The sequence below is a fragment of the Pomacea canaliculata genome, linkage group LG6 (assembly GCF_003073045.1).
Source record: "Pomacea canaliculata isolate SZHN2017 linkage group LG6, ASM307304v1, whole genome shotgun sequence".
NCBI classification, from domain to species: domain Eukaryota; kingdom Metazoa; phylum Mollusca; class Gastropoda; order Architaenioglossa; family Ampullariidae; genus Pomacea; species Pomacea canaliculata.
The window spans coordinates 969,062-992,319 of record NC_037595.1 but is presented as its reverse complement, the minus strand read 5'-3'; the positions used below and the strand labels follow the sequence as shown (position 1 = coordinate 992,319).

Below are 23,258 nucleotides of genomic sequence, written 5' to 3'. Positions count from 1 at the left end.
GCAGAGAAAGAACAGTTTGCCCGATATGAGAGCTGAACCCAGGACAGCCACCCTCACAGTATTGGTGACAGGCGCTGACCGTTGTGCCACCAGACCACCCGTACAGTCATAGGGGTACAGTACACACTGGCATGCTTCTTTTGATAAAACAAGGATGTTGTAGTCTTTTTACTAAAGCCTGACTTTTGTCATAACTTTCTCTGCTTAATCTCTCTCTGTTTACCACCAGCCACAGTCATGAAGCAGTGTCAGACAAGAGCACTGTCCTTACCTGTGTGCAGGCTACCTGTGTGTAAAGTGCTCCAACCTTGAACAAAATGATTCCTTTTTCAAAACCAACTGCTTTTTGAATGCTGGGTACGCCTCTTACAGAATCGTAGCTGAACGATTAAATATGCAATCATTAAGCTTTATTTCTCTTTCATGCTGCATCACATGTGCCTGGTACAAGCACAATGGAATTAGACTGACTTGATAATGTTTGTGTGTGGCAGTGATGCCCAACCTTTTTCGGCCTGCGGGTCATATCCATTTCCGACACGCGTGTCACGGGCCGCTTCATCGCAAAAATACAAAAAAAAAAAGAACAGATACCATTTTTATTAGAAACAAATTGTACTTGCCATTAATTATGTAGTTATTAGTGGGATGCCTGACTTAGCTCCCTGGGCAAAGCTTCTTCCTCCCTTTCATGTCTCCTTCAATCTTCCTTTTCTCCTCTGCCCACAGTGTTTTGTTCAGTAAGAAGCCGAGCTTTGGTGAGCACAGCTGTGTCCAGGCCGCCAGAGGTTCGCAGCAAAGGTACAGCCAAGGTCCTCAGCTGCTCGTCCTTGGAGTGATTCTGCAATGCTTCCTCACATTGTAAGGACACAGGGGCTTCCCTCATTTTTTCACAGGTACAGGAGGGCATTTTCAGTTACCACAAGGGGAATGATGCTTCAGCTTAAAAGGCATACAACTGTTCTAAAGTGGGGCAGGAGGGTTTAAGGCAGGAGCAGGGGCAGGGCAAGGGCAGCAGGCTTTATCTCTTCCACTGACAAACAACAACACAGACATCCAAGACGATTGTTGTTGCCTGTTTAGTGGTGGCGGGAGGTGTGTGGTTGGAATGGGAGCACCAGCCATCATCACTCCCCTCAAGGACGGGAACTCTGTAGGACTCGCGCTTCAGCCTGGAGTTGTCTGGCGGCCGTCAGCTGACCTCAGTTGACCCAGCGTCGGGTGTTTGACATATGCTCACGAGGGTCAAAGGTCTCTCCATCTTCAACCTTACGATCGGCTAAGACCTGCTCAATCAAAATTCACCTTCCAGCACAAAAGTTTGAACTTACTAACCACACGTTGGTTTTTTGCCGTTAACTGCATTTAACCTCAGAGTTCGGACCCAGGCAGCCAAGCAAGGACCAGCCAAACAATGTGGCTCAGCACCAGGCAGACCCTAACCTTAACCCAGTCTCACACCCCCACCACATACCCACAACCCTACCATATACCCGACACCCCACCACATACTCGCCACCCCACCACATACTCGCCACCCAACCACATACCCGCCACCCCACCACATACCCGCCACCCCACCACATACCCGCTGTCGCGTGTCGGCGATTTTTCTGCTGTCCGTGTTGTGCTTTCCGTACTGTGATGGCCTGTCGCTGGGTGTGTACGTACGGATGGGGAGAACCAAGGGACGGTTTACCGGGTCCTTGTGTAACCCTATCCGTCTCGCGAGCCCAAGAGCCCTGACTCGCGGCGTCACAGGTATCTTTTTCTTTCGGGATGGGACAGCAACCCCCCCCCCTTTCTCTTTGTCTGTTTCTTTGCTTTTCGCGCGCGTTGGGGTCCTTGGCGCGTTTTTCTGTCTTTTCTGGAGAGTCTTCATCCAGCAACGGACGGCGCCGGACGTGGGGGACGGTGGAGGACCGTGGCCCTAGCGGCCGGCGCTGGTCTCTCACCATCACAAGCCGATTTGGGTTAGTAGTCTATTTTTTTTTTTTTTTTGAGTTCTACACGTTTCCAGTCTATAGGGGTTGGAGCGCGAATGAGTTGACCTTTTTATGTTAATGACCATGTTCGCGTTTTTTTTGGAGTGTAAGACTTGTGTCCTGTTAGGATGGCTTTGTGTTGGCCGGGTCGCGGCGCATGTGGCGCGCACCCGGTTTTTACTAAATGGATTTGTGTTTTAGGACCGGCGTTTAATGGTCACATGTATGTACACTTGTGATAGTGCTAGAAGATGTTATTAGACACTGAGCAGTGTTTAGAGTGCCGCCTGTTGATTGAATGAATTGTTTTTCTCTACAGGCTTTTTTTTTTGTATATTTTCTACGTGTTTCTTCATATTCTTCATGTTGGATTCGCTCTTCGTCCATGTCGTCGTTTCTGCACGTTGCCTTTCGTGCTAATGTCCGCCATTGTGTCGACCCTGCGCCTTCATCGCCTCGTCGGCGCGTGAGCAGGACCCTGCTGCGCGAGTGTGCGGCCTGGCCATCGAGGGAGTACCTAGGGTGGAGGCCGGCGAGCAGGGACTCACGTGACCAAGGTCTACCCGGACGGGAGAACCGAGGGGGGGACAGCTGGTCCAGAGGGAGAGAGGGGGGGTCACCGCTGTAGCGGCACGCGGGCCAGAGAGGATGGGCTGCCGCCAGCGAACACCTTGAGCGGACATTCGACTTGCCACCCAGCAGTGCGTGCGGGTGGTTTGTCTTCCCTTGTTGTTTTGTTGTTTTTTTTTTTTTCTTTGCCTACTGTAACATGCCTGTGCACAGGGCAACTCTTGTATTGTGAATTATGTTTGATGCTTGCCTCCTATTAGTGTTATTTTATGTTTAGTTAATAAACCTGTCTGTTTTGTAGATTTTTGTCTTTGTCATCGTTGTTGTGTGGTCTGCGCTCAGCCTGTGGTTCGAATGGAATGTCAGCAAGCCGTCTCCGGCCGAGCGAAGGGGGTTGCGCGTTCGTCTCCGGCTGTGCGAGCGGACTTCGGGCGTGCATCTTCCGGCGGCCAGGGGGCGGTAACGCGACAAATGGTGGAGATGCGGGGTACACCCTACCCTATTATCCTCGAACCCTTGAGCGTAGACTTGTCCTGTTTTGTAACGTCCTTTGTATTTAGCTTTGGTTTTTGTGCAGTTAGTGCACAGTGTGTGAGAATGTGCGCTTGTGACAATTTTATCGGGGCTGGGAGAGCTGATGGTGTGGAACCTTCGCACCCTCACCCAAGTTTCTTTTGTTTTGTTGTGTCGGACTGCGCAAAGGCTTGCCTGTCCTTCCAGTGCGGTACGTGCTCTTGCAGTACCTCTTGTGTTTCGTTGGGACTGTAGGTTGTCTCTTTTGTCTGTTCTGGCAGCTCAGTGGTTGGTGGGATGCCAGCTGACATTGGTTTATTAGGGTTTTTCTTTTTAGTCCTGTCTTGGTCAGGGAGCGAGAGGAGTTGAACTCGCGGTATATGGAATGAATGCTAGCGAGAGAGAGGCTAGTGGAGCAGTGACTGGCGTTGAGGCCAGTGGGAAGGAGTTTTTTTTTGTTCGTTTGTTTGTGTTCCTCTAGAGGTGAGTGAGAGAGGAGGAATAGGAGTTGTAGATTTTCCTAGTATCCAGGGGAGCCAGGCCAGAGGCGTTCAAGCGGAGAGTAGGCGACTGCAGGTGGGAGACGTAGGTCTTGGGAAGGCGCGGGCACTGGGTGGCAGTGCCGTGTCACTGCAGCCGGCCGAAGAGGGCGAGAAGCGAAGGCTGGCTGGAAACGGAGAGCCGTTTCTTCAGGATAGGAATCTGCTGCAGATAGAGGAGTGATAGGGAACTCGCGCCAGCTGTCGAGAGCGGGCAGGTATGGAGTGGCGGCAGTGATAGAGAAGAGTGTCGGTGCGAGGAGATGTTGATGTCCCCAGGGCTTGCTGTGTGCTTCCCTGAGGTGGTGCGTCCCTCCCGCACCTCGAGCCTCGTGGGTGCGAGGAGATGTTGATGTCCCCAGGGTTTGCTGTGTGCTTCCCTGTGGTGGTGCGTCCCTCCCGCATCTCGAGCCCTGCGTGGCGCTCAGGACTGGGCTGTGTGCCTTTTTTCTCCCCGGGGTGGGGACGTGTCCTGGAGCGGCTCCACCTTCTCCGGCGTGTTCTGCGTGCGGCAGAAGCAACGCGTCACTGGCCGTCGGGGGTCAGTGGAGAGTCCTACTAAGGATATAGTAAGAGGGCGTGTCTTAAGTTGGGCGTGCACGAACATTTTTGTGTGTGAATAGGTGTGGTGTTGATTTTTTTTGAGATTTTTTTTTTTTTTTTTAAGCTTGTACGCTCGTCTGAGGATGGTTGGGTTTTTTTTTTCTGATGTCACGTAGGCGATTGTTGTTCCGTAAGGTCGTGGAGGCCTGGCCGTCGTGCATTCAGGTTGGCTTGTTTGTTGTGCACTACGAGTCTGGAATAGGCTCCATCTTTGTATTCCCTTTGGAGGGAGATATTTGAGTTTTGATGTTGTCTAGGCTTGCTAGCAGCGTGGGTAGGTTTGATGTTTTGGCATGTTTTTGAGTTTCTGCCGGTTGTGGGCGTGGCACTCTGTGAGTGGTTTTCCTTTTTAGGGCTTGCCTTCAATCTTGACACGCGATGGTTTGGAAACTTCGCGAGGCTTCGTCTTAAGGAGGGGGATATGTCGCGTGTCGGCGATTTTTCTGCTGTCCGTGTTGTGCTTTCCGTACTGTGATGGCCTGTCGCTGGGTGTGTACGTACGGATGGGGAGAACCAAGGGACGGTTTACCGGGTCCTTGTGTAACCCTATCCGTCTCGCGAGCCCAAGAGCCCTGACTCGCGGCGTCACAGGTATCTTTTTCTTTCGGGATGGGACAGCAACCCCCCCCCCCTTTCTCTTTGTCTGTTTCTTTGCTTTTCGCGCGCGTTGGGGTCCTTGGCGCGTTTTTCTGTCTTTTCTGGAGAGTCTTCATCCAGCAACGGACGGCGCCGGACGTGGGGGACGGTGGAGGACCGTGGCCCTAGCGGCCGGCGCTGGTCTCTCACCATCACAAGCCGATTTGGGTTAGTAGTCTATTTTTTTTTTTTTTTTGAGTTCTACACGTTTCTAGTCTATAGGGGTTGGAGCGCGAATGAGTTGACCTTTTTATGTTAATGACCATGTTCGCGTTTTTTTTGGAGTGTAAGACTTGTGTCCTGTTAGGATGGCTTTGTGTTGGCCGGGTCGCGGCGCATGTGGCGCGCACCCGGTTTTTACTAAATGGATTTGTGTTTTAGGACCGGCGTTTAATGGTCACATGTATGTACACTTGTGATAGTGCTAGAAGATGTTATTAGACACTGAGCAGTGTTTAGAGTGCCGCCTGTTGATTGAATGAATTGTTTTTCTCTACAGGCTTTTTTTTTGTATATTTTCTACGTGTTTCTTCATATTCTTCATGTTGGATTTGCTCTTCGTCCATGTCGTCGTTTCTGCACGTTGCCTTTCGTGCTAATGTCCGCCATTGTGTCGACCCTGCGCCTTCATCGCCTCGTCGGCGCGTGAGCAGGACCCTGCTGCGCGAGTGTGCGGCCTGGCCATCGAGGGAGTACCTAGGGTGGAGGCCGGCGAGCAGGGACTCACGTGACCAAGGTCTACCCGGACGGGAGAACCGAGGGGGGACAGCTGGTCCAGAGGGAGAGAGGGGGGTCACCGCTGTAGCGGCACGCGGGCCAGAGAGGATGGGCTGCCGCCAGCGAACACCTTGAGCGGACATTCGACTTGCCACCCAGCAGTGCGTGCGGGTGGTTTGTCTTCCCTTGTTGTTTTGTTGTTTTTTTTTTTCTTTGCCTACTGTAACATGCCTGTGCACAGGGCAACTCTTGTATTGTGAATTATGTTTGATGCTTGCCTCCTATTAGTGTTATTTTATGTTTAGTTAATAAACCTGTCTGTTTTGTAGATTTTTGTCTTTGTCATCGTTGTTGTGTGGTCTGCGCTCAGCCTGTGGTTCGAATGGAATGTCAGCAAGCCGTCTCCGGCCGAGCGAAGGGGGTTGCGCGTTCGTCTCCGGCTGTGCGAGCGGACTTCGGGCGTGCATCTTCCGGCGGCCAGGGGGTGGTGACGCGACACCCGCCACCCCACCACATACCCGCCACCCCATCACATACCCGACACCCTACCACATACCCGCCACCCTACCACATACCCGACACCCTACCACATACCCGCCACCCTACCACATACCCGCCACCCCATCACATACCCGACACCCTACCACATACCCGCCACCCTACCACATACCCGCCACCATCACACTTGATGCTACAGTCGCTAAGCATATCTGCATGTGCGGACTAAGGCAATGTACTCTGTATGTGTTGTTGTTTATTTACTCAGCCTGCCCTGTCGTACTTGGTGACTAGATGTTCTGGGTGACACGGAGGGCTGAGGACACCAGATGACTGGCAAGTGGGGGAAGTCGGTCTATAGGAAACTTCAATGTTTAATGATTAATCTCCTCTCGCTGCGCCCGATGCCCCAAACCTCTTCGTCATTGGCAGCAAGACCTTTAGGATCTGGCTCTCTCCCTCAACAACTACACCAGTCCATAAAGCACACCACGAGAGGGGAATATTGCGAACATTTTATTTCACTCCTGCTTAGAAACATGTATTACTTAGAGAAGCTGACATTGTTACTCCAGCTCACCTCTCAGCCCTTCTCGACACGTGACTATTGTTGTGACATCTTTGTCTTTCTCAAGTGAAAGTGTAGAATAAAAAGCGAATCATGTGATCCCTCTGTTTTTATTGACACGCTTTGGATGCCACTGAATGGATGTGAGATGGTCATGTTGTTCATCTCTATATGACTACTCATTGCCAGGAGACATGGAAACACAGATCGGTAATTCAGCTTGTGTCCAGCAGAAGTAGAGGCTGAAGACTATTGTGTAAGATGGCCGCCTACGGTGCTAGCAGCCAAGCACGTGACTTGACACATCATCAATCCCCCTAACAATCATAACAGACACACCAACAATCACACCACCAGCCACACAAACAACAAGTGTATCAACAAGCAGAGTCTCCACATCTGTAGAATGCTCTTTACTGCTGTTTAAGTCAACTTTGCAAGCCCCAGCAATGTAGCTGCTCTTGTCCGTCAATCTTTATTCACGGGAGGCAGACTGAAAAATATTTCAATAAATTATTGGGAATTCGGTGACCTCCAATCATCACTGAGTCACTCAGAACTCTAATTATTCTTGCACTGCTAAGGTCACTGATACAATTGTATTAATCCACAAGGGCAATTACATGTAAGATTTCTAGGTGCTTGTACTTTGGCAAGATTAACGGTCGGTACATTCATCTGCCTGTTAAATGCAGGATATATATATATGTGTGTGTGTGTGTGTGTGTGTGACCCTTCACGACGAAATGAGTCTTAAGTCAGAATATTGAGATTTGCCAAATTTCTTTTTTTTTTCAAAATTACAGGTTCTGAACTCTCTTTTAATACAAAAGTGTTCAGTCCCTCTGTTTGGCTCCCTGGACCTTGGAACAGCGACAAGACTATTTTTATTTTCTAGGGAGAGGACGTGAAGATTGAAAAAACAAGTAAAGCGACTCCCAGTGAAGTAGCCAGTAAGCCTACACAGATGATAGTCATCGAGGGTAAACTTGAGAGCTTTACACAAAATGACTTTTAAGTGACAGCGGTCCGTGTGAGCACAAAGCCACCCGTTGACATGAGAGCCAGTGTTGTTGTCGGCAGCACCCACCCGAGTCACGGTGGAGACAGAGACATTTCTTTGAACTCCTGTAGGCATCTGACCTATGTCTCGAGTTTGTTACGGATGGAGGGAAAAATCACAACAAAGTCAGTCCACTTACTTCATACATACCTGGAATCTTCTTCTGTCGCTTCACACTTTCCATCATCGGATGGGAACATAAATATATCAAAATGTACGACTTTGTAAGAAAGTTATAAAGATGTATATTCGTTAAATTGTTTTGTATGTTCATATTTCCGCTGTATATGTAATCGAGTGATTACTACTGTTCATATTTAGCCGATGTTTAATTAAGCTGCTTTCTTCCTTACTTCTGCCTTGTTGTCTCTTCGTTTAATTGATTGCTAGTTTGTCTTTCAAAATAAATACCGTGAAGATCAATCAAGCAGCCCCAACAAACCGGTGCAAACGAGAACCTGTGAAGTCGTCATCAATATCCTTATGTTTCAGTAAATACTAGGGATAGTGACAGAAGGAGGAACATGTAATAATAAGAATGTCAGAGAAGTATGAAAGTCGCTGTTTAGTGTACTTACTTAGTGTAACTCACAAACAATATGGAAATGTGCTGAGCATGGAATGTCATTCCAGTAGCCATCATCATGTAAGAGTGCACAACCTTCTTTACCTCCCATGTTATTGGGCTCGTGTGCCTCCCACTTGGAAAATGTTATTTCCTTGAGACTCCTGAGGTATATCCAGTGACCTTCTTGTATGAGGTCACTTATTCCAATCCAGACATCTTCACCTAGAGGCCATAAAGCAAATTCATCCATGTAAATAAAATGCTCATATTTTAAGCAATGCTGGTCAAAACACGAATGTTTACAAGACATCCAGGTGGACACCACTGGGTAGCTTCCAACATCTTTATGCAGAAGTCATAAATAAAAAGTATTAGAATGACCTCTTAGTATTTGCATACCTTTTACAGCTTACAACCTTAAAGGTCAGGCCTTTTACAAAAGTTTTTCAAGTGTAAACAACTCACCTCCTTTACTTTTTACCAGTTCAGCAACAAATTTGTTTTCAGCTTCAGATGTTATCTCAACAACATCAGCAGAGTGTTTATTACAGAAAGTCTGGATCACAAATGATATAGAATGTTTATTATTAGTTTAGCGAAATGATATGTGCTAGCATCTTCCTTCAATTTTAAGCCATCCTTAAATAGTTTTGCGTAAAAGCATTAGATTAAATTTGTTTTTTCCTTGACAATAATAATCATACATATTCATCGGAGATAATAATTATTAAATCTGGTTTGGTATCTTCTGATAAGTAATTACAAAGATGATATGAATTGCACTAACACATTCACACACGTTGGTCCATTCACACAATTTCACAACAACAATAGAAGCAAAATTGCACCCAGGTCAGTGTTAGGCCATCATGACAAACGGCTACTGTCCTGTCTCCACGACACTTTCACAGGTGACAAGGGGTCATAACCCTCGTTACTCCCTGTCAAATAAACACGTTTATCTGACTTACTACCTCTTGCTGTTGTCAAGGTAACCTGCACGACTTAATTAGACATGAAAAGTGAATTTACCACTGCATCCACGAACTTGACCTTGTCAGTACCGAAGGCGTAGCACGTGCTTTGAAAATCCTCCCATCCAGCCGGACACAAGGACTGCGCTGTGAACATCTGTTAACTTAATTGTCTGTAGCTTTCACAAATATGAAAAAATGAATTAAAATGGATTCAAAACGATGTTCCTCCTAGTGAAATGTATTTTAAAATCTCTTTACTCATAAAAAAATTTAGGGAAATAAAGTAAGACTTTCAAATTGTCTAATAAACACGTGACAGTCTTTGAAATGTATCATTTTATGAGGAGGCGTATATCGGCAGCAGCAACTGTTGAAGTCTATGTGTTTGCTTGTTTAGTGAACAAGGTATAAACTGATAACAACAGACACCGTTTATGTTATTTTCATGATTGGAATGAACACATTGAGCTTCATAAATGTTGGGAGGTTTATGCACAGAGAGATACGCACTCTCCAAATTCTGCTGTTGTTCTTGCCATTGCCATGGGAAAATACTACAATGAAATGTTTTTATTCTGATAATGTCGTCCATTGTTTACAACGGGGTGAATTTAATTGTCCTGTCGAACATTGGTGGTACTGTGAACTATTTTCCATGGTACGAAAGCAGGAGCTTATATGGGCACTGCAATGTATACTAATAATGTTGTGATATTATGATATAGCAAGTTGTCTCCCTTACCGACCGAGTACTTGATGGCGCTGCAGAAGAAGGCGGTGACTAGTGCACGTGATGTCAGCCCTGACCAACACATTGTCTTCCAGAACCTTGTGCGCTCATCGAATGTTTGGTACTGTTGTCAGTGACACTGATGTCACTCGTCGACAATCGGCTCCTTGCGTCACTGATATGATTGTCTTAGATTGCTGTTAGCAGATGGGGGTAGGTGGCGCTGACTGTCACGACCACGTCACACTCTGACGTCACCGCCTCACACGCGGTGTTCACGCGCATTCTAACAACACAAAACAACGATCTGTCTCTTGGCTTCTCGTCTTTTTTTACTATAACAACCCGCTGTTACTTATCCTCTCTCTTGGTGGATAGATAGCAACAGGTCGTACACACACACAGACAGCAAAATAAAGACTACCACCTACAATGAAGATACACAAGCTTTTCTCAAAACTGACTCACATAGACAGGATATTCACTCGTCCATATCATCCCACAGTACATTTCTAACTCATTCAGTCCTGTACCAAGAAACGGAGCGCCGCCCTGGCACTCAGTCCAGAATACAAGTGGCCTCCCTGTATATAGTAATATATAGTTATAGTAAGTTTAAGTACACTTACTGTTACTGTCCACAGTGTCACTTAGACGCACGAAGAAAGTCAGACATAATCTCTGCGTCAGGAACGCTCCCACTCAGTCCACGACTAGCGTACAGGTTCACTTACACACTTTCTACACACACCAAGATACACATACCACCAGGCTCTCCGCAGCTGGCACTAACACACTCCAAACTGCTATTCCCAACTCCGCCCTGGACGCCCGACATACAACGCAACTGGAGGACTTCCCTCCCTTGGCCCAGGACAACGCCTTCGTCTAAGCAGACTCTCCCTTGTGTAGTTGTCGCCCCCTGGGTGGGTCCGGCCTGCCTGGGAGGCTTCGGGCCTTGCCGCCGTTCTGGACTCCACCTGCACACTTCGTTCACCTCAGTGGGTCCCTCAGAAGATCCTCGGCTGGGCAAGCATCTTAGCTCACTTATCGCCGGTCCCTGTAACCACACGTACAGCAACACCTCCCGTCTCGGCGGTTCGTTGGGAATCGCAACTCCCCGTTCACCCAGCCAGACACATACATCACACAATTTACATCATACACCACAAACATACATCACACAATACAAATCATCCATCACATTGCTTACATCACATATCACATCTAATACATTAAACATCTTACCCGAACAATACACATCATGCATTACACTTCATACATCAAAAATCCAGACACATATATCGCACAATACACCTCATACATCACACAATACATCACACAATACATCATACACCACACAATACACATCATACATCACACAATGCATCACACACCACACACATACATCAAAGAGGACACCACACAAGGCGGACACTCAGCTGACAGACTTTAATAGACAGAAGTTTCCAGTTTTATTTCTTTCACTCAACGTTTCGCGTTAGCTTTTCTCGCTCAAGACCTTCCTGTCGAGTTCTGTGCCTTTCTCGAACTTTTGTATCATCACTTTTCTGCCATCTGAAATAAAGTTGTTAAATGTCAGTCAATGTTTTTTATTCAATTAAATCCTCTTATTGTCATAGCTATTTGCACCTTTGTTTCTGTAACATCTATTTTTTACCTGGTGGGGTTGTTAGCCCTACCACAACCTACTGTACCTCTAGGTGAGGTGTCCACCTTAGTCGCCTCTTACCACATGTCTGGCTGGATGGCAGGGCCCCTATTCCCTGGAGTAAATACTTACTTTGTGCTTACAGACAAAGGTGAGTCTCATGCTGCACAACGTGTCCTTCCACACTCCGCCGTCCACCGTGGCGCAGTTCATGCCAGGTTTGCTGTGTGGTAGCCCTTGTCCCCAGTTGGTATAATTTACCCTCGCACCCGAGGTCGCTGACACCCAGGTTCCCTGCTGACCCATGTCAGTTATCCCTAGCCACAACGGGGCTACGAAAATAACAAACAATGTGAGCTCTTGATATGATAAATCAAATGGATTGTTATATACATTGCACCACTACATTCCTCCTGACGCCATCTTACTTTAGTAATGTTAATGTTGCATCAGTATCTTATTTTCTTTTAGAAAAATAGTATGCTTATCTATAGAAATGAGAATCATGTTTTAATTTTATTTAAAAAATCCTTTTCTTATTAAGACAAACAAGAAAATTAAAAACTATGTTGCTGCTCTTAGACCTCTTAGCCTTTTCAATATTGCTCCTTAAACATGGATCCTCTTATGGAGACGAATTATGAAGAAAATTCTACGATTTATATATTTTCATTTTGTAACTAATTAGTTATCTTCTTATTTCCCGAAATAACTTACTCACCATTTTTACCTTTGAGTAGGGTACTAGTGAAAGAATTCTCGCTGGACGAATTTATTTCCAGAAGATGGCCCTTATAAATGCGACACATTTTCTGTTTCGTAAAACAGAACAAAACATCGTGACATCCATATTGTCTGGGTTAGTGTTGTCAGAACACTCGTGTTTTCTTGTGTCTTACAAACTGCACAGGATTCAAATATACACATTTTGTAAACTCCGTTTTATTGCCAATTTCCATGTATGAATGCCAGTAGCGCAGAGAAGTTATCATTATAAAGAAAAATACCAGAAGGCAAAAAGAAACAACTAAACTATCTGACAAATCATTGGCTACACACATCACGATAATAATATAGCTTTGGGGACTAACTAAGGCATTATTTCACTTCCCCTGCTTGACAAAGCATCTTTAACACAAGCATGCACACGTACGCTTTCTGAAACAAATTTAAAATATCATAAACTCATTTAAAGAAAAGGCTTACAACCCAGTGTTGTGTATAAGGGAATTGACTTAAAGAATTGTCTGAAGGACCAGCGTTCCTATCCATCCTAGAAACATTTTCGTATCACAAAATCATTTATGCATGGACATGAACGATAAAGTTTAAAGTCGACGGTCAACTCACGAGAGCTTCTCTCCAAGTGATGTGCACGTTAATAAAGATGTAGCAGTTTTTTTCAAAAGCACTCCAGTGACCTGGACACTTGCTGTAAACTGGAAAAAGGTACCCGATGTTAAGTGTATTGCACACGGCACGTGACAAGGACTGTAAGCCGCCAATGACAACATTTTGTGGACACCTGCTTCACAAGACATCTCGTAATACTTTGTTAAGTTACGAAGCTTCGTTGATATGTTGGGTTGTCGGAAAAGTCGTGACACATGTTTGCAGTAGAAGGTACTAGTTTTATTTTGGAAAGACTAGATTCGTTAATGTAAGTCATGTGACAGATGACTGTTCTAGCTTCATTCTAAAACAACAATTAAGCGATTCGGTTGAATTTTGGAGATTTTACCACAAATTGAAGATGGAAGACCAAGTTGTGGATTTTCTCCATATTTTACTTCCTTGGAGGGAAGAACGCGAGTCCAGCTTGTAAAATGTTGCAGAAGGTCCAGGGTCGCCAGGCTTTACTAGGAGGTCAGTGCCGATGATGGTTCACGAAGTTCCGTGCTGGTGATTTCAATCTCAAGGACTCTCTTCAGTCTTGGAGCCTTAACGAGGTTTATGACGTCACAATAAAGGTATCGATGAAGTAAAGCTCACGTGACATGACACGAGAGATTGCAGAAACATTGAACACTAATCATTCAAGCGTTTGGTACCACGTGAACAAGACTGGGATTCGTAGGCAGGCTCGACATTTGGGTTCCTCGTGAACTGACAGACGGTCGTTTGACGCTGCATCTACACATCTGTTATTTGTTTATTAAGCGTAAACAACTATTTTCTTTCTGAAGCGACTGATAACTGGCGATGAGCAGTGGATTATTTACAACAACGGGTACGTAAAGAATCTTGGCTCCAACACGATGATTCGCTTCGTGTTATGAAGCTTTGTTGACATACAACACAGCAGGGTGTCACTAACTGCATAATGTACAGCCAGTGGTCACCCATAGGAATACATTTTGTAATAAGTTGGTAGTTATGCAAATCAACCCAATTCAAGAATATTAAAAGAAAAAGCCGAAGTAAGAGAGATGGTACAGACACTACTATACTCTCTTGTTTTGCCTGTATGTTAAATCAAACATTTAATTAAAGTTATTTAAATGCAGGGTCATGCTGGGTCCAATGCCACCAACATAGGGCTTCATTTGTGAAAATACGGTATTTTTATTCAAGAAGCCAACAGTTCAACAGATGTAGGCTGATCTAAACTGTGAACGCATTTCATTTGTGACTGATAACGAAAATTTTAAACATTGTGGTTGTAAAAAGTCTCACCTGGTGCGTACGTGACAAGCAACATGCAGGTGACAGCTACTACAGACTTCAGCCTCATTCTCGATCTTCTTCTTCAGCACCGACAGCAATGTGGCGACTGTTGAGCTGTCCCACTGTCAGCAGCAGTTTGTCTACAACTGTACATTATCGTTGACGTGGAATAAGATAATTGTGTGACGTGGTCAGGTGAATCCCCTCATACAATGTATGTCAGGCCACAATCAACTGACGGAAACAAATTTTCTTTGTGGACGTACTGCTGCATGCACGCCATTGTTTTTTGACAAGCGCGGGGTCGAATGCCCGCGAATAAAATTTCGACCGGTATTTTAAAAAATAACACCTATTAACCTATAATAAAGACAACTATCTGTGGTACTTCTTTTAAACAGCATATCAAAATTTACGCAGTGTAAATTTAAGAAATACAGAAATGAAATGAAAGACTGCAATTGTGTGGGACAGAGAATTTACAAATCGGGAAGTAGATCAAAATTAGAAATTAACAAAACAATATTCACACAATATATGCAAACTTAAGTACCAAGCAAACATATATTTCATTAGAATATATATTAGAATTTAAATGTCGCTGGTTTTTTTCTCATTTTCGGTTGTTTGATTACAAACCCATGTTGAATTAAGTAACCGGCTACCGACAGGCGCTTGATCACCTGAACCTTCGCCTAACTGGTTGAAAAGTTTGCTTTTATTTGATTAAGGGACGTAATCTATAGTGGAACAATTCCTAAAGGCTAGAGTAGTTGCCTCCCTCAATTAATCATTTATTGAGGCAAAGAGCGATGTTCTATGATGCTACCCTACTTGTAAGTGTGTACGACCTGTCCAGGACCACAGTGAGAGCGGTTGGTACAGAACTGAACCACCCATGGAGGAGGAGTTTCTCCCCCAGCAAACATCAACACTTTTAGGATAAGCTGATAATAATTGCTGTTTTGTCGTAATTTATATTTCTAGGAACTATTTCCATGTCTAATTTATTATAATTCCAGTTCAAATAAGTAAATACTGCAAAGAGTTTTTCTGATCAGAAACAAATGAACACTTCTCTACCGGCTAAACTTTCCAAACTGTTTGGTAAGTTGACAGTAAATCGAGGTCAGTCTTGAGAAGACTTATTCCCTTAAAATGTTTGCACCCTGTTACTCTCATTCTCGACTTTGAACAGCAAAGCACCATCAAATTCTGACTACAACACACTTACTATAAGCTTCACAACTGTAATACCAATATCTTTAGTTCACATCGTGCAATCCTTACCTCACAGAAGAAGTAATCATTAAGAAGACACTGGTGGTGATAGACGAAAGACAGGACTGGCAAGTTCTACAGCTTCTTGACCAACTGAGCGATAATCACATTAGATTATCCTGTTCATTCAAAAGATAGAAAACCTATTCACTAGCTGACGACTGCAATGCACTTAAAATAACACAGACCTCTCCTGATGAGACCTCTGCTGACCTCATATCAAATATTCAAATAGTCAACGAAGCTAAAACAGAAAGTTGAAGCACAGCTGTTGGTGTTAATTGAAGCCTCACTTGCTCTGTGATTAAGCAGCAGATGTTGCCTTGATAATACAAGAAACCACATCCATACACAAATAGTTTACACTACCTGGGGTGACCGCTACTTCACCCTGTGACCACAGCACAGACAGGTGTACACGGGAGTTCACAGTGCGGTGTTCAAACACAAACAACTATTAATCTCCTATAAAAACAAATCATTTTCAGCCGTTCTATAATAGCAACATTTGTTATTGTTAGGTATGCCATCATTGATCGTCTGGATAGGTATCAGATAGGTATTATAAGTACAGAGATTCACAGATTTATGTTCCGGCCGTCAAACATTGAAACGATTTTCATTTCTTTTCGAATTGTTTCTCTTTCTTTTTCTCTCTCCCCCCATCACACACACACACACACACACACACACACACACACACACACACACACACACACACACACACACACACACACGCGCGCGTACAGGTAAATTAACAGGTAGAGCGTAACGACTAGACAAAGAAGGGAAGAGGAGGGACAGGTAAATTTTCAACTTACGGACCTCAGATCGGCCAAGAAAGCTTTCACTGGAGGCAGCGCAGTTAGCTAAGGACCACGGGAAGGATCGTGAACCTTTCATTATTAGTTGTAGAGCAGGACTTGGTGCCGGCAGAAATGTATTTCAGTAGGAAGGTGCTAAGAGAAATCTGTTGCAACTAATCTGTTGAAAAGAAGAAAACGTGGGCAAACTGTGAAATGCTACAATATGTATAACCTTTGCCGTTACATGGATAGTCACACGTGACCTACAGGCTCAACAGTGATTCACCACAAGCGCTGACAATGAAGTGATAGAGGCTCGGTTCTCCAACATCATCAATCAGCCTTGACTACCTACCCATAGGCGATGTACGTGTCCAGTCTCAAATAAAACAAAGGGAGTGAAACCGCTTAGAGTAAATAAATATGACTGCCATGATTTAGTTCCCTTGTCACCGTGCGAGGACGAAGTGACTGTTTCGATGGTGAAGTCTGTGACTGCCTCAGCTTGTTGCAACTGCTACAGAATGGAGGATTTCTAAAATGGCAAATCGTCTTTTCCTTAAAATTTATTCTCACTAAAAAAGAAATATCCTCCAGCTACACCTGTCTGGGTGAGTCGTAGTCTGGAGTAGGTTCCTCTCGGTAACTCGTAGCCCAGCAACACACGTTATATTCAAGTCCTTGCTCCATGTAGTCAGAACTTATAATGAGGGTTGATGATGATGGTTGATGATGATGAATAGGCTAGGAAGGAACTAAAGAGAAGCCAAGGAAGAGTACACACGACCATCATGTGCCAGTAATGAGCGCAAAGGAGGGAAATCAGAAAATCACGTGACATTACATCATAGTCAGATATTAAAACAGATGCAGCTATTAAAAACTATCTACACTATTATGGTCAGCAAAAGTCTGTGTTCGTCGAGGTTTTTAAGGTGCAGTTACGGTAAATGGAGATGAGAGTTGTGTCCCTTCGCCTAACAAGGATTGGCTCCCCTTGATTTCGTTTGTTTTGTGCTCGTGCTTTGAGTTGCATAAAAGTGTTTCTGATCTTGTTCAGCGTAATCAGTCCGCCTTTGGCTGAGATACTGCGCTTTATAAATTTCTACTTATTTTTATTATTGTTGTTATCATCATCATCATCATCATCATCATCATCATCATCATCATCATCATCATCATCATCATCATCATCGTGAAGGTGCACCTTATTGTCATCATCATCATCATCATCATCATCATCATCATCATCATCATCATCATTCTGTGTACTATTATGACTAGTTCAAGTGGATGTTGGTCACATTTTGCAGCTATGAGCTATTCCTGAAGGAGACTTTAGGTCACTTTCGTTGAGCAACAGTTTCAAGGACAGTTCAATCAGAAAATTCCAGATTCAATCACGGAAAAGCTGCGGTAGGTCCTGACGGATGATTTACCGTGTATAGGTAGCTGCAATTGTCCTGTAGTTTCTCTACAACAGGGTACTTTGACTCCCTGGGTTCAAATCTCCTTCCCGGTCACTCTGTATGTGTGGCGTATGTCAGTGTTCGCAGGGCCGGGTGTCGGGTGTGGTTTGGTTTTATCCAGGCACTCAGGCCTGTCCCCTCAAGGCCAGAATAACGGTGTGCCCTCTCCAATGTGCCCGAGGAGTGGACTGGTCGTCTTGTTCAGATGCTGTTCACTATAGCTGGAGAAGTGTGTGTGGCGGACCTTGTCAGGCACTGCGTCCATCCGTGAGCTTACCCGACATCTAATACACTGTTCAACACTGAAATTACATCATACATCATACACCACATAATACACATTATGCATCACACAACACATCACACAATACACATCATATATCACACAATACACATCATACATCACATCCCATACATCACACAATACACATCACACAATACACATCACACAATACATCACAAATCACACAATACACATCATACATCACACTCCATACATCACATAATACACATCACACATCACACAATACATCACAAATCACACAATACACATAACACATCATACAATACACATCATACATCACACTCCATACATCACACTCCATACATCACACAATACATCATTTGATGTTTTTATTTCTTTCTCTCAACGTTTCGGGTTAGCTTTTCTCGTCAAGACCTTCCTGTCGAGTTCTGTGTTTGTCTGGACATTTTGTTATCAAAACTGTTCTGTCACCTGAAATAAAATTATCGAATGTCATTCAATGCTTTTCGATGAAAAATCCCATTGTTTCATTATCTTATCTATTGGCGCATTTGTGAGTACTTAGGGGAAGACAGTGGGAGGGAGAGAGACAACGAGTAAAGGTAAAAACCTAGTAAAAATAAAAAGTATTAGTGAAAATGGAGGTGAACAGAGAACACAAAAGGGTGGATGGACAGAATTTATTCTGACACGAGAAGTTGTGACAAATGAATATTGTTCAGCCTGTTATTGTAGCCAACAATGATAATTATGATAAAAGCGCGATTTTCGGTCCAAATATTGAGAGTACACACTGACGATTGACTGTACACACTGAAGGTTGTTACAGACCGTGTGTAGTCAGGAGCACTTACACACTTTACCGTGTCACATGAATACCCATATCTCTGTACATCACATACACATGTTCACCTGTACAGTGAAGGACACTAGTCACAGGTAATCACACAGTGACAATAAACAGTGTATCCCAGTAATACTGGTGCCATAGCAACACCGAGGTGTCTGAGGGACTTACAGATGACTGGCGAGATGCTCACCTGCCGCTCGCAGACGAAGGTGAAGTTGAGTGTCCTGCACGTGTAGGCCTCCCAGATGCCGGCCCTGCTGAGTAGTCCGCAGTAGTTCTCCCCGGTGTTGTCGTAGGGCTCTCCTGGGGCCCAGTTGGTGTAGACTACTGGCAGGCTGGTCGACACTAACAGCCACACTCCAGTCTTGGCAATGTCGTGGATCCCCAGCCACGCCCACTCAACTCCCAAAGAAACAGTAATGTAAGCTCTTAGTGTCGTTAGTTGACAGGTGTGTTTGTAGAGACTTCACCAGTGTCTTCTAGTGCCATCCTACTTTCTGAGTTTTCATGCTGCAGCACCTATTCTGTTTGCTTTAGAAAATGGCGTGCTTATCGAGGAAAATTATAATTATTTTAATTACATAAGAATTCCTTTGTAATTAGGATAAATAAGAAAATTAAATATTTACTTATGTTTAGTATTGCTCTTAAAATTATTATTCCTTTGAATATTACTTGTAAAAGATATATGCTCTAGAGAGGCACAATTACGAAATACAATTAATGAAATTTGTGTTATGGATTACTTATCTTCTTTGCCCCCAAAATAACTTACCTTGGTTAAGTTCGAGTAGGTTTCTGACAAAATCATTCTCTTGTTTGGAAGTTATTGAGGCAAGAGCGCCATTCCGATGTCTGCAGGTTTGCTGATTCGTAAACAAATCAAAATCCATTTTACAACCAAATCGTATTTGTTGTCTTAGTCAACTCGTGTTTTTTTGTGTCTGAGAAGCTCCTTGCGATGGAACTATACAACGTATGACATTTGCATGAAAACATTTGTAAAGCGAGTTGTGCTGTGTGAATGCCAGCTCTAGGCGCCATGAACACCATCTTGACTGGGATGCAGTTTAGTCATGAAGGACAAATGCAGAAGGGAAGAGGGAATGTTAAAATATAAACGGCTTCACACATTACGACTCTGATAACATTTGGTGATATTTCATTTTTAATGAAACTAGGGCGTTGTTGCCCATACCATGCTGGACCAAACCCTTTAATACAAACACAATTACGTTTTCTGTAACAACTTTCAAATATCAGAATCCCGTAAAAAGGACATTGCAGTGTTCTGTATTAAGAATGGACTTAAACATCATCGTTGACTTCCACACGTGTCAGTACCATGATAACCTTATAGACATTAAAGTCAGTTTAAGTCGATGATCAACTTACATAAGCACTGAACCAAGAAACTTGACGGTTAATGTACAGGTAGCACTTGTCGTCTAGAGCCTCCCAGAATGTTGGACACTTGCTGTAGACTGAAAACAAACACAGCCGATGCTAAATTCATTGCACACGGCACGCAGGAGGGACTGTGAGCCGCCAGTGACAACATTTTGAGGAAAACTCATTCACAGAACGTTCACAGCAACCCTTTAGTTCAAGAACGAGGCAAGCAGACGATGGCTGCACCATCACTGTAGTCTGTTATAAGTAATTACAATAAATAAAAGTGTTGGTGGGGGGGGGGACTACGAGGGCTCGTGATTTCCGGCAATCCCAGCGTGCCCCTGTAAAAGTGAGCCGTTCGAGGCTTCCTGTCTCCTCCTACACCACCATGACGCCACTTTTTCTCCCTCTACACCAATGTGACGTCACTTTCTATTCCTACACCACCATTGACGCCACGTTTTCCCTCTACACCAATGTTACGTCACTTTCTTCTACACCACCATGACACCACGTTCTCCCCCTACACCAATGTTACGTCACTTTGTCCTACACCACCATGACGCCACGTTCTCCCTCTACACCAAAGTGGGGCAACAAGTCTCCACCAGCAGACGTTACTTTGCCTCCCCTTCCTCCTCCCCCACCCCTAAGCACTGATGCGGCTTCCTTCCCCACCTGGCGACACACGCACGGTAGTCTACCTGACTGTCACACGTCACCTACTCTGCTGCTCATCATTAGTCGGTCGCTAAGGTAGATGGCGTGGTCTAACCCTAACCCAGACACTGCATTTTTCTGTGACGAACCGACTCCTTATCAAACAACCCAACGTGAAGACAAGCATTCACAGCAGATGTTTGTGTGTTTGACTGGCGGTTGTTGACAAAATCTTTAAACGCTCGAGTACCACAGGTGTGTGAGCTTACCTAGGGCAACCGTCAGCACAACAATGTAGATGACAGTCAATGCAAGTTGACACCTACAGGCGGATCGCATGTTTCAGGGGCAAGAAGCAGTGAGTTCCTGAATGTTGCCTTGTAACCAAACGTGTGACGTGGAGACAGAGATAGCCGTGTGACGTGGAGACAGAGATAACCGTGTGACGTGGAGACAGAGATAGTCGTGTGACGTGGAGACAGAGACAGCCGTGTGACGTGGAGACAGAGATAGCCGTGTGACGTGGAGACAGAGATAGTCGTGTGACGTGGAGACAGAGACAGCCGTGTGACGTGGAGACAGAGACAGCCGTGTGACGTGGAGACAGAGATAGCCGTGTGACGTGAACAGGTAATTATCATGACACGATAAGCCACGTCAGCAAATGTGCGCCAGGTTGTGTAGACACACACGTCTAACTATTTGTTTATTTCCGCTGTAGCGAAGTGAGAGCTTTTCTCCACAAGACCTGCTGCTGAGGTTTGAATATTGTGAACGCCATATAGTTAGTATAATCATTCTACATTATTTTCTCTAGAAACAAAAAAATATAAATATATATATATATATCCAGAAAGTTACTGAGTGATTATGTCAGAAATAATATCAAAAGAAACAAAAATGTAAGAAAGGGAGACCACAACAAAGATGAATATACGGTACAAATAATCGCTTTAATCACATGTAGGTAAAAATGAAAAAAACACATCTACACATGCACAAGAAAACAGGGGACTACTCCACGCACAACCAAAAGATAATGAGACGCTAGTAATGGAGATAATAATAAATAAACAACAAACGCCCGCACACACTTCGAGCTGCCTCGCTGACCACACGACGCAGGACCAGACGACGAAGATGACGAAGAAAGAAATAAAGGGAGGACACACCGTAGAACAGTCGAGACTCCGCTCACACGGGGTCGCAAAGTGCGCAGAAGAATGAGATGATGAAGATGAAATAATGCAGCGACGACAACACAAGAACAAGGACAAGGTCGACAAGATAACACAAAGATCCAATGAAGAAGACTATAAGAAGAAGAAAGGAAGATGAAGAAGATGAAAATTAAAAGCCTGTGGAGAAAACAAAAAAAAACATCTGTCACTAGGTGATTTCAACATGGTAACAAATTACTACCCCCTCCAAGACCCACCTATAGCTATGACCTGATTCAGTCTTACTGAGTTCTGTTTTATTTGTTCTTCTTTCGTTTATCGTATCCGCCTGGGGTTCGCCGACCAGCGCTGAGTTAACACTAACTTCAGGAAGGGCGTCGGCACCGGTAGATACTGTTGTCTTCATTACAAGTGGAGACTGTGTGGGAACTGCTTTGTTTCATTTCTTTCATTTTTTTCTTCCAATTATATTTATTTTAAATTTAAATTGTTGTCGTTGTTTTTATTTAGTTATCTTCCTGGTATGAATGGCACTGTAGAGTGCAGGGGACATAATACATCAAAGCAGTTTTGTTGTGCCAGACAACAATAAACATATATAATCAACAATATTTTAGCGACAAAAAGAGTAGAGGAGCATCCCTGCAGTTCACCTGACGGAGAATTGTTTTGTCAATCTACAAATACAACCTGTCGTCTGCACGTGTTGGTGAGGACGTAATACGTCGTCACGTGCCAAGGGCAGTGAGCAGTGCCACGTGACTGGATTGTTTCTGTTGCAGTTTGTTGAAATATAAAACTCAAGCCATCATTTTGGGAGCTTCTTTTATTTACATTGCATCGCATCCTACAGATATCCAGGGCTTAACCTGTTATGTTGAGATTGACCGGATGTTTGTGACCTGCAGCGTGGTATTGCTGTACATGTAGTAAGCCATCGCCTGTTATTATAATATATTATATTGCACTGTGGAGATGGTGGGGACAGTATTTACACACGAGGTTCTGTAAACAGTCTGTTTACTATTGTGAGAACAACCAACGC

At 44.3% G+C, this 23,258-nt stretch overlaps 3 protein-coding genes across 4 annotated transcripts; all 3 read right to left on the bottom strand.

Moving 5' to 3' along the window:
- Positions 1-5,755: 5,755 nt before the first annotated feature.
- LOC112567092 (C-type lectin domain family 4 member E-like) lies at positions 5,756-10,236 on the bottom strand. Its single transcript, XM_025243639.1, has 5 exons — positions 9,980-10,236; positions 9,293-9,381; positions 8,726-8,816; positions 8,271-8,482; positions 5,756-7,122 (listed from the first exon to the last, which is right to left on the bottom strand). Exons 1-4 carry the CDS (start codon positions 10,050-10,052, stop codon positions 8,271-8,273), a joined length of 465 nt encoding a protein of 154 aa, XP_025099424.1. The 5' UTR covers positions 10,053-10,236; the 3' UTR covers positions 5,756-7,122.
- Positions 10,237-11,405: 1,169 nt separating this feature from the next.
- Positions 11,406-15,762, bottom strand: LOC112567093 (perlucin-like protein). The gene is made up of 6 exons (XM_025243640.1): positions 15,597-15,762; positions 14,316-14,452; positions 12,990-13,078; positions 12,361-12,451; positions 11,772-11,971; positions 11,406-11,545 (listed from the first exon to the last, which is right to left on the bottom strand). The coding sequence occupies exons 2-6, from the start codon at positions 14,371-14,373 to the stop codon at positions 11,531-11,533; spliced, it is 453 nt and encodes a 150-aa protein (XP_025099425.1). The 5' UTR covers positions 14,374-14,452; positions 15,597-15,762; the 3' UTR covers positions 11,406-11,530.
- A 2,722-nt stretch (positions 15,763-18,484) lies between these two features.
- LOC112566607 (low affinity immunoglobulin epsilon Fc receptor-like) lies at positions 18,485-21,430 on the bottom strand. Of its 2 annotated transcripts, none has more exons than XM_025242866.1 (5): positions 21,302-21,430; positions 20,373-20,461; positions 19,753-19,843; positions 19,168-19,379; positions 18,485-18,598 (listed from the first exon to the last, which is right to left on the bottom strand). In XM_025242866.1, exons 1-5 carry the CDS (start codon positions 21,369-21,371, stop codon positions 18,581-18,583), a joined length of 480 nt encoding a protein of 159 aa, XP_025098651.1. In that variant the 5' UTR covers positions 21,372-21,430; the 3' UTR covers positions 18,485-18,580. The 2 variants fall into 2 exon arrangements, with proteins under 2 accessions (XP_025098651.1, XP_025098649.1); XM_025242864.1 differs by having other exon boundaries at positions 19,168-19,374.
- Between the last annotated feature and the right edge of the window lie 1,828 nt (positions 21,431-23,258).

Bases quoted from the DNA above. Each gene is read 5' to 3' on its own strand.
- LOC112567092 (XM_025243639.1), bottom strand. From the start codon at position 10,052: ATGTGTTGGTCAGGGCTGACATCACGTGCACTAGTCACCGCCTTCTTC. The intron at 8,817-9,292 runs GTAAATTCACTT...TTTGTGATCCAG, and splicing joins TCAAGTTCGTGGATGCAGTG to ACTTTCTGTAATAAACACTC. The intron at 8,483-8,725 runs GTGAGTTGTTTA...TATGGCCTCTAG, and splicing joins ACTGGTAAAAAGTAAAGGAG to GTGAAGATGTCTGGATTGGA.
- LOC112567093 (XM_025243640.1), bottom strand. From the start codon at position 14,373: ATGAGGCTGAAGTCTGTAGTAGCTGTCACCTGCATGTTGCTTGTCACG. The intron at 12,452-12,989 runs GTGAGTTGACCG...TTTACGAAACAG, and splicing joins TCACTTGGAGAGAAGCTCTC to AAAATGTGTCGCATTTATAA. The intron at 11,972-12,360 runs GTGAGTAAGTTA...TTATTTTCGTAG, and splicing joins CCTACTCAAAGGTAAAAATG to CCCCGTTGTGGCTAGGGATA.
- LOC112566607 (XM_025242864.1), bottom strand. From the start codon at position 21,371: ATGCGATCCGCCTGTAGGTGTCAACTTGCATTGACTGTCATCTACATT. The intron at 20,462-21,301 runs GTAAGCTCACAC...GTTTGTTTTCAG, and splicing joins TGTGCTGACGGTTGCCCTAG to TCTACAGCAAGTGTCCAACA. The intron at 18,599-19,167 runs GTGAGCATCTCG...ATTTTATTTCAG, and splicing joins CCTTCGTCTGCGAGCGGCAG to GTGACAGAACAGTTTTGATA.